General features: G+C 40.7%; 1 protein-coding gene across 1 annotated transcript in view; it reads right to left on the reverse strand.

Moving 5' to 3' along the window:
- Positions 1 to 7,144: 7,144 nt before the first annotated feature.
- The window catches only part of AP5M1 (adaptor related protein complex 5 subunit mu 1), a gene marked incomplete at its 5' end in the record, with an annotated part of 8,657 nt that continues 5,076 nt past the window's right edge, over positions 7,145 to 10,725 (reverse strand). The window contains 6 exons of the mRNA XM_085314975.1: positions 7,145 to 7,308; positions 8,402 to 8,498; positions 8,753 to 8,868; positions 8,965 to 9,050; positions 9,798 to 9,937; positions 10,034 to 10,261. Coding sequence (XP_085171101.1) covers positions 7,220 to 7,308; positions 8,402 to 8,498; positions 8,753 to 8,868; positions 8,965 to 9,050; positions 9,798 to 9,937; positions 10,034 to 10,261 — 756 coding nt within the window. The remainder of the gene's footprint in view (positions 7,309 to 8,401; positions 8,499 to 8,752; positions 8,869 to 8,964; positions 9,051 to 9,797; positions 9,938 to 10,033; positions 10,262 to 10,725) is intronic.

Raw genomic sequence — 10,725 nt, forward strand, 5'->3', positions numbered from 1 at the left:
ATTGCAAACTCAAAGCATCTTTCAACTTAAAAAAATTGCAAAGAATGGTTATCAAAGAAAATGAATAAAATCCATATTGAGATAATTTTTTAGAAAATGATTGAAGTTTTAACCCAAGAAAGGACTCTTAGAGTTTCTTATAGCTTAGAATAAGAACATGTCAATCACGATTAAGCTTCTGGAATTGGAATCCCTTTGAAATGCAGCTGTTTCTTCTTTAATTGTGGCAGCGGACTCAAAAGAAAAGAAAGGTCCAGCCTTAAAGATGAGTAAGGAATACAAAATAGCTCAGGATTAGTTGTGGAGTTCAAAGGTCGCTAATTACACTAAGGAGTTCCCAGACACAGGGAAAACATTAAACAGGTCACCTACCAAATGGGAAACAGAGTTTGACTTAAAAAAAAAAGAAGAAGAAGAAGAAGAAGAAAAAAAAGAAAAAAAAGAGGTCCTGAAGGATAGATAGGTTTCTAGAGAAAATCAAAAGCATCGCATAGTGAGAGCACCTGATCTCAATGGGAAGAAAATGGGCTGGTTTAGTTCACTGCTGATGCGTGTTGCTACAGGTGGCATCGGGCTTTGAGAAAATTATCTAGAGCTCACCCAGGCTTTTAGAAATCTTGGAGGGGGGGTGGCAGGAGGCACTGAAACATCTGATTTCCAGTTGCAGTGCTGGAGGTAAGCCCCCGGATCAGCCTCCACGAGGGCTCATGTCTCCCCAACAGTGTGTGACTTGTTTTGGTGAGGATGAGCTGTCTGTACAGGTGGGCACATCTTGGACGGAAAGCTTTTTGCCAGGCTTCTTGGATGCACTATTGCAGGGGCAATGCTCGGCTGYGGTCTGGGAGGTGGATCTTCATGACCAAGGACTTGACTCCCTCGGGACCTTTGGTGCACGCTTAATTCCAAGCTCCTCTCTGGTCATGTTGACTTGAGCTGCACCGATGGGGCTGCTGTTCCTCCTGGTGCCTGGCACGCATTTCAGCCCTTTCTGGGTCAGCCCTCAGGCTCCAAGGATGCTGCTTTCTGCTGAAAGCCTTATGAGGATATGCTGCTATTTGTCCTTGCTGGGGGAAGAACTGCAGTAAGAAATAAACCTTTGGTCCTCTGGATCTAGGGTGCAGGTGGAGAGAGACAGGGCTTTTATCTCCAGTCTATTCGCAAGAGCATTTTTAGGAGAATGGAGCCTTTATTCTCCTAAATCCTGCTCTCCTGCCCAAATCACCATTTTATTCCAGTAAAAATTGGTGGATCTTAGATTGGAAGATCTTAGGGGAAAACAAGATTTGTGGAAATAAGGAAGGGAAATTCTAGATAATCCGAGAGATGCATCTATCAGAGTGGTTTGCACTGAGCCCACAGAGGGTCCTACTCATGCCCAAGGTATCTTTATCAGTGGTGTCTGTTGGAGTGAGACTGGAACTTAAGCCTCTATTCTCTGTCCCCTGCACCTGAATAACTTGGGTTGACATCAAAGGAACTGAGTTTAGGAACAACCCCAAAGTGCTCCTGTGTGATTCCCACTGACAGCCACATACTAGAAAGGCATCTASCCCAACCTCCTCCAAGGAAGCTTGYACTTCCCAAACTGGAACACACAAAACTTTCATCTAAAGGCTCCTACAGGGAAAACAGCTGCAGTGGTGCTCTAGGGACAAGCACAGCTTCCTGATGCTGATCTCCACCCTAGAAGGTGCTGTCGGTAATACATGGTATTTTGTGCATGCTGACTATTCTTGCTTTAGATGCAGCAAGGCCAGGTCCAGGTGCCAGTTGAGCTCTAGACTACTTYCCTCAAACTGGGAGTTGAGGAGGAGGAGTTGCTTCCAAGGGGTGGACAACCCACCAAGAGGGGAGATTCCTTGGGATTTAGTACTGAATATGCTGAAGGAGCCAGCTGCCAGTGGGACCGTGAAAGGCAACATAGGGGAWGGTGACAGTAAAACAAGGCATTGAGAATCCTGTTAAAGAAAGGAAGGGGAACAGAAGCAAATTTCAGTATGTTCAGAAAGCTGGTAAGTGGGAGCCTATGAGAAATAAGTCAAAGAGACAAGGCAGCTCAGGGGAATGGGTGTTTTTTAAAGCAACAGGATGAAAGAACAAGTGTAAAGTAGGTGGTAGTGAAGGAAAGATAGCGAGTATAGTAAAGCACAAAGTGGAGTTACACACAAGCTCTGTTAYGACCTAAAACTCCAGTAGGGCTTGTATAATTAAGACAAAAAGTGTGACAAATTTCTGAGGATATGCATAAAAGATAACATACATAAGTAAAGGAAAGCTGCTGCAAAGGCTAATGTTTAATGCCTTTTTTGTTTCAATGTGTGATAAAATGCTTAACTGTTATCAAATTGCCAAAGAACTTAACATTGGAAAAAACAGAGTGAAAAAATGCAGAAGAGGGAAGAGGAGGGAAGGAGTAAGTTAGAGATAACTTAGAAAAAGTAACTGCTTATAAATTATCTGAAGTAACAGGAATTACCCCAAAGTACTTGARGAACTGGCAGAGAGGCATCTCAGAGCTGTCACGACTTACTTTAGGAGCCTGGTGGGAGGAGTGGACTTCCAAAACACCAGAAAAGTACAAAAACACCTCTAAACAGAGTGAACACAACAGTGACAAGCAACAGCCAGTATAGATTTGCCAACAGTCAGTCCTGTTAGGTGCACTAATTCCTTTCTGCAGTGRGAGGAACAGGCCCCGTGAACATGTTGGAGACACTTGAAGAAATGGCCTGAGGTGAATAGGATGGGATTCAGCAAGGACTAGAGCAAAGCACTTGGCTGGGTTGGAGTAATCGGCTCCGCAAGTCCAGTTCAGGGCATGTTTGCTGGGATGGGACACCTCTGGGAAGCTTGAGTGTGGTAGAACTGACACCTATCAAGGTTGGCTGGGCTTTGGAGAAGGAGGAYTGCACATAAGACACGGGTGAGGGTCCCCAGCACCTCAGGACCGTGCATATATTTGGGACACGACACTTGGAGAGAGAGAGGTAGGCCATACCAAGGAGAGCAAGGCGAATGAGTGGTGGGCAGGCATGGAAAAACCAAGGTGATTTTAGGCGAGATTTAGAGAAAATCTTTTCCATGACAAGAGCATGAAAATCAGCTAGGAACAAATGATGCAGAGGTTAGGGAACATCCCTTGGAAGGTTTAGGGCAAACTGGTTCTTCAGAGTGAGAGGATGCACTATCTAACCCTCATCCCAAGGCATCCTTCATYCTAAAACATGTCTTCTAGTCCTTTATCTTGACCCCCTGGCTTGTCCCAGGAGCTCCCCAGTCTGGACATTTTTCTAGAAATAGGGGCAGTGTGCGTTCATGAGATTTGCCAAGCGCTCACACTGATGCCAAGTACTCCTTCTCCTGTGTTTATCCTCCTTAAACATTCAGTGATTGTATCGGTCCTTCTGGCCACAGCAATGCACACCTCAGCCTTATACTAAATCTTCTTGACACTTACATCCTTCTTGGCCCCCTCTTCCTCTCACCCTATATAAACAGCATCTGTTCCCAGATAGACACTGTTGTGACTGCTTGTGTTGGAAAATCTACTTTTGTTTTTGCTGAGCTATTCAACTCATCCTGGACGAGGGTTTCAGCATCTTCATTAATCACTGTTCTCAGGCATTGCCCCATCCACAAATATCATTCTGTTTTCTTCTACAATCTAAGTGACACAGTTGGGATCCAGAACATTTTGATGATTGTTCCCCATTGCTATTGCACTCCGAAATCTCAGCTATTCAATGTGTTTAATGGGTTACACGTGGACTTTGCTTTGCTTAAATTTCTTAGAGGTCTGTTAATCAACTCGATTATCTCTACAAACTGAACTTGCAATCTCATCCAAAAGGTTTTGCTATAAATTCATGTTAATCAGCATTACTTATGTTACCCCATAATTTTATGAAATGGAGTTCATTTTATTTATAAAGTGAGTTCTATATTAACTTTATGCTTATTTATACCCACTATTTTATTTGGGACCATGTCAGGTTGATAAGCCAATAATTTTAAGTCTTCCTGTTTATTCTTGACAAAGATTTACATGTTCATTTTCTTTCAGTTGTTTGAAATGCAATACTAAGCTTGAAGAACTCTTCAGTCAGCTCTTTTAAAACTCTTCATGCAAAGTTATCTGCATGTTTCTGCATGCAAGCTACACCTCAGAGGAAATTATAAATACCAAACCCTTGAAGCAGCAAGTGCTCCTGTACAAGAAAGTGCTCTGCAGCAAAAGAGAATTCTTAATTTTCACTTTAAAAATTAATCTTTTTAAGCAATTGTACTATCTTCAAGAAAGATACTTTAAATAGCTAAACGAACCCCAGAGATACAATGCTCAATCACCTGCTCACCAGAACTACTGTTAGATACCACCACTGCCATGGAGTCCTTAGACTCTGGTAAACTTATAGTTGTATCTTCTTTTTTTTTTGTGTGTGTGTGTGTGTGTGTGTGCGTGTGTTCTTTTCTCCCTCTTATAAACATAAAAAATAGCCAGAGCATGCAGAGAAACAGTGAAACTGTTGGACGAACTACCAGGGAACGCACAAAGATCTACAGAAGGGTTTAGTCACGTGTAACTCTTTGAAGATTGGCTTCCAGGCAGACCAAAACTGTGATCTCCCTGATGTCTCTATTCGATGCCTAGCTCTGGAGGCACCTGAACCTCTATATACATCACTTGTTTCTCCCCCATGCCCTATGTTCTGCAAGGCATGATTAAAGACACCTCAGTCATGACAGARCTGAATTGCTTGTTGTCCGGTTTGAATGAAATCAAGTGTTCTTCTGCTCATCTCCTTTGCATAGCAAGGTAGTGGTTCAGACAGCTCTTACAGACTAAGTGTTATGGAAAAAGCCGTCAGTGCCAGAGAGAAAATCAGCATGTTCCTTCCCTTTTACCTGACAGGGGATGGAGAATGCATATTCATTTCCCTTCTTTTCCATGAGGATGCAAGCTCACTTCCTCCTTATCATGGGAGACCCTCTCCTGGACTTGCTAAGACTCAGACTTACTAAGCATCCAAGACATTCAGCCTTTCCCCTTCCCAAAATAGAAGTGTAGCCATCAGGTCAGGAGAAAGGCTTAATCAGACTCTCTACCAGTGCTGGTGTCTCATGGCTGTTGCACATGGTTGCTGTTGGATTAAGGCACGTGCCACTTTAACTTGTTTTGCTGTCCAACAAGTTCATGGGTCCTTTTCAAAGATCAGAGTACGTGGCATGTGCAAGATCGCCAGAGGCTTCAGCCACACTTTGTTAAGAGGGCAGACACAGCCTYTCTTCCCCTCTTCTCTTACTGTAGAGCTATCCTTGAACAGCACAGAGCACTGCAGCAAAAGCAGAGTAGGCCTGTAATCCAGAGGTTTATAGAGCAAAACCTCTTCTAATTAGAAYGGGCAACGGCTTCCCCTAAGTTGTATAAAGCTGCTCATGGTTAGAAGAGAAACATCACTTATCCTCTCCCTCCATCCAAACCGACATTGACAGCTGCGCCCAAAGTAACATAAACCACCCACATTCTCGAGTTCTGCAGCTGTCCTAATCTTGAGACAAGCTGGAAACGTGGGCAAGAGGAAAACCAAAAAKGAACAGGATTTGGGAAGGCCTCCATGCCTTGAAGTACAAGGGGACCCTCCTGTTCTAATGCACYGGGAGTTTCTGCACTCCCATCATTGCATAGCATTTCCTTGGGAGTACTATTTAGACACCTATGAAGGAGAAAAGCCATCTCTCCACCAGGCTGCTGTCTCATACAGACAGCTTCTGTTTTTCTTATGGGAAGGCTGGAAGCAAACACGGCATACTGAAATTCTGCAGTGGATGCCTAGCACACGGAGCACGATCTGAACACTTTCAGCAGAGAGAATAAAACCTTTCCCCATGCACACTGTGGTGTCAAGGCTGACTGTAATGGGGGGGGGGGCTGCATTCAGGGCAAATTCATTAATTCACCTTTTGCCTGCTAATCASAATAGACACAGCATCTTTGTGAAATGGGTCACAGCACAGCTCTCCTTGATAAGTTTGTATGGCAGTTTCAGCTGAACGGCATGTTTCACATGAATTAATCCACTCTTTAGAACATTTAACCAACCAATTAGATTACTATCTCTATCTAAGCATTTTTTAAATTATAGTTTAAAACTTTTCTCCTCACATAATCACTAATCTTATTTATCACACAGCGTACAGTTAAACAAGAGGTAAGGCAGGAGTAGCTYGCATGCTCAGTTATTAGATGGCATTCTTCTCTTCTTTTGTGCTGCTCTCCAGGTTCCCTCAGTTTTTCATCAGCTTTTCAGAATTTGCTCATTTCCTGATAACTCTCTTTAAGTCCATTTCCTGTGTTCCTGCAGATACCAATTTTCTTCTCAAWATTGGAGGTTTCCTCTGTAAGCCAAGTCCTTTTCCTTTAAGCCTCCCCCCCTTTTTTTTTAATAGGGAAAATGGCTCAGCGATGCTTCTTGGAACCTCCAGCAAACTTAGCTGGCTTTGTCTGCTCAGAGTTAGTCTAATGCCTTTAAAAATCAGGTTCACACTTCTGGATGTTCACTAATACCAGCTCTCTAAACAATGTAGTTTGTAGGCAGATATGAAAAGGAACTCATTACTTCCGCAGATAGAAGCAATAAAGACTCCCGTATCATCTCCACTTTTAAAAGCACAGCTCATATCTTACTGCCTCTCTTAAAATTCTTGTACATTATTGACTCATATGTATTCTGTACTCATCTCTGCACAAAATCATCTTGTGAAAAGAAGGGAACTGTCTTGCTTTTAACTGTTCTGTTAATCTAGGGTTAATAAGATTCTTGTAACTTCAGGTCAGGAGTAAGACGTTGAAAGCTTTCATGTCCTGGTGAACCCTCTGGTTTACAAAGCTGGTGACATAACTGCAATTCCTCCTGGGAAGATGTGCTCAAGCATACCAGCCGACATCATCTGCATCACTGTGTACTGATTTTGTACCAGTTAATGTTAGAAGGGACATATAAATGGGCAGAGCAAGCATTCACAGATGGCCCTCTCTAAGCTGCTATCCAGGACTAAAAGCGTAAGTTTGACTTAAACTGTTAAAAACAAATTCATTTCGTCTTTCTCACAACAGATTTTTTTWAATAGACATACACAATAAAAATGCTGCAGCAAATTTATTTTTACTCTATCACTGACATTACTTTCATTAGCCATCTTTTTTGTTTAAATATGAAAATCATTCATTAGTAAATAAGGTTTTGTACACAATAGGTGCTGATGCTTTGGAATTCCAGATGTAGTAATCCGAGGCAATCAGTTCCCGAGCTARAAAATAGGCAAGAAAAATAAGCATTATGAGCTGCCATACAATCAGACATTCCTTCATCCAAGTCAAGAGACTATTAATCCATCCTTACTAGTTTACAGAAAAGGTATAATGGTCTCTTTAAAGTTTAAGACTCTTATTATTATTTGAAAATCGTTTCTGATATTGAGACTTTTAAAGTCTCAGCTTCAATTACCTTTACTAAYGTATCAGTCATAAGCTTAAAATTCAAACAGAGGTTAAGTCAAAAGCAGGTGGATAGCTTGGATTTTGTTCAATGAATATAAATTGCATACTTGATATAAAATAYACAGTATGAAAATAATACTTTTTGGTGCTACAATTGAGGACTGAATGTGACCTGTCACAAAACTAATAGTGTAGATCACAGTTTTCAAATGCATTTCCAGACTTCTGCTAACATGACTAGCAGAAGTTAGAACAGATACAAAGCAACACATAAAAATGCTTTCACTAGACACTACTGCTAAGATTTAATGAGTGCCTACTGTGTTCCTAATTAGTATATTTTTGGTGCACACTTGGARTGAGTCATGTGTTAATTCAAGGATAAGCAGACTTGGTTTCCATTTTCTGCTCTACAGATTTGACATAGGACAACATCCATAGTAACAGCCTTACCTCGCATGCAGGGCCTGAGTTCTGTAACYGCACTTTTTATCTCAAACCCTATGTCTCATATCCCCTGTGAAAGGGTTGTAGCCAAGAGGCCACAATACACAGTTATTCTCTCTCCCTCCAGTTAAAGTTCTGCCATTTTGCAGAACATTGTAGAATRTCACAGGACTAAGGTAGAGACCCCAAGTAGAACCTGACTTTGTAACTGAATGACAAGGTGTTTCATCTAAAAAGAGAAACACCAGTCCCTACTCCACAGGTGCATTAAGCATCCTTGGAAAAAAAAACAAAACAGACAAAAAAACAAAGCAGAGAAAAAAATTGTCTGGTAAGTCCCAAGAAAATGAGGAAAAGAACTGCCCAAATTTAGTTACTTAATTTTAGTCACTGACATCCGATTCATAACTTCAATACAAAGTTTCAGTTAAATAATCAACATGTTTGGTAACTCACATGCATTAATTTTTGGTTTTCCTGGTGAAAAGAGTTGAACAGAATGCTGGTCTACGTAACATCCAGTAAGTGTGAAGTCTGGGATCCTAAAATACAGCTGCAGAAAGAGAGGAAAAACATGACCAGATGCATACTGTTACACTTACTGTACCTACGTTACATGCTCTTGGTTTGCAAGTGGATCCCAAAATGCCAAGGACATCATACCCTGTAGACAAAAAAATAGAAAACTCTACACTGAAAACAAAGATGTTAATAATTACGTCTGGTCAAAATCAGTGTATCTTCATAGTCAATTTAAGATAATAAAAAAATTATTATTAAGGCATCTTTTTAGAGACTGCAACTTACTTTTACATAAGCAGTGTTTCCAGTGCAAATGATATCAGTTGGGTGCTCTTCGCTTATAGCACCAAAACTCACAGTTCCAGTAAGAGAAATTTCCAAAGACTTGGGGAACTTTTGTCCTAAAGCCAGAAACAGCATCTATTATGCATCTGTGTTTACAATACACAAAACTGACTGGGGGAGGAGGTAGGAGGGTACAGGGGTGCATAGCTTACCTATGACCCAAACCAGTAAACTCTTCTCTCGTGATAGATCCAGTTGGCCATAACTAACTTTGTATTCTAAATGAGTGATTGGGCCCCTGTAGTATGGGAGAGGAGTAATAAWGCCATTGGAATTAGTATTATTCAGTATTTGTTAACAGTTACTTTGTTAAAGAAAGTAACAAATACCRAAAGCCATTATTTATGTGCATACAGACAAATCATCTCAATCTAAACACACCACTAATTTATGGAAAGAAATTATAGAGGAGGAGGAAATCATTGTGGTTTCAACCTAGCAATCATAAGAGAGCTGTTGATATTCCACTGTCTTCAGTTCACTGAGAGTATTTTACAAACACTCTGATCAGCACTAGCAACTTTGTATCATTTCATCTATAAATTTTCATGATAATTATGTGGCAATATAGTCATGGCAGTTGTCAGAGAGGCTTAAATGAAAACGATCGTTTTAATTTTAAATAACTATACTTTGATAAGCTGATCTGTAGTTAGGATTAGCAGTCTTAAGGAATAGGCAACCCTTGGTTGGAAGTGATCTCAATGCTTTTAATCCACCTGGAGGATTGGGACTGCATTTAATGTGAAAAAAAATACCTCAGGGAAACAGGATACTTTAAACAAACAAACAAAAAAAATGCCCCCTCCCCCCCCATTCAGAACATTATCAAATACTCTGCGTGGAAATTCCAAGGGAGTTTCTTGACACCTTACTAGGTCAGTGTTATGATGTAGCAAAACCTGTTATATTGACTCCTGACAGGTTCATTTTAGGAAGATTACAGAGAAAAGCAAGAACTGTACTTATGATTTCCTATTCCTACCTGTTAAAAAAAGGTATACGTGCTTCACAGTACTCAAARGCATTCTTTATGCTTTCATGAAGTTTTAAATTAACTGTTAATTTTAACTGTGATCCCTCTTCATTCAGTTGATAACATCCCAAAATTGGTGGAACAGGCACCTGGAAAAGAATAGATATTTCTATTCCCTTGAAAAACACAAATATTWTTATTCTTCTTGAAGACCAGAAAACAAGGAGCATCTGGGATTTTATTACCTGGGAAGTGTAGGAACACAAGTTGAATGAATCTGAGGGAGGAATGAAAGGAAATTTGTAAGGTCCACTAAACGCAGAATCATCCAGTGCGTCGACACTGCTGGACATGAGCATGGCAGAGTCAAGGGAAGTCACACAATGATGGACCAGGATATCTTGAAGGGGAGAGCCATTAGTAGGGAGATTCAAACTGAGAGTCACATTTGGTGCAGCTCCTTCTATATCACACTTGAAAAAATGAAGTCAAGAAGTTACTCCAAAATATTTCCTCAAATAAGAATTACATGTTTAAAAATCAAATGCAAACATTATCTCACTGAAAAAAACTCAACTAGTTTCAAATATTAGGATGGACAAACACTTTCAAAATAAAGTCCCCTTCCCTCTTCCACACAGCATGGCTACTGGCCCAGAGCCTTGGCTAGATGGCTTTTAATCTGCCAATATTCTTTATAAAGAAAACAGCATACAAGAAAGCCAAGAACTTACTGTTATCGCTAAATTATAAATGTTATAGAAAGACACTCAGTGACAGTCTAATTAATTCAGCTACTTTTACAACATCTGCTTAATAGATTCAAACATGCTATTAATGGCCACTGTGGTCCCATGTCAGCTTTCTCTCAGCAACCACGTGCAGCAGATCCATTCTCTTGTCACTTTGCCTGGCAGTTCAGAAGCACATGATTACA

This window comes from Rhea americana, unplaced genomic scaffold (assembly GCF_003343005.1).
Source record: "Rhea americana isolate MKP2758 unplaced genomic scaffold, rheAme1 scaffold_42, whole genome shotgun sequence".
NCBI classification, from domain to species: Eukaryota; Metazoa; Chordata; class Aves; order Rheiformes; family Rheidae; genus Rhea; species Rhea americana.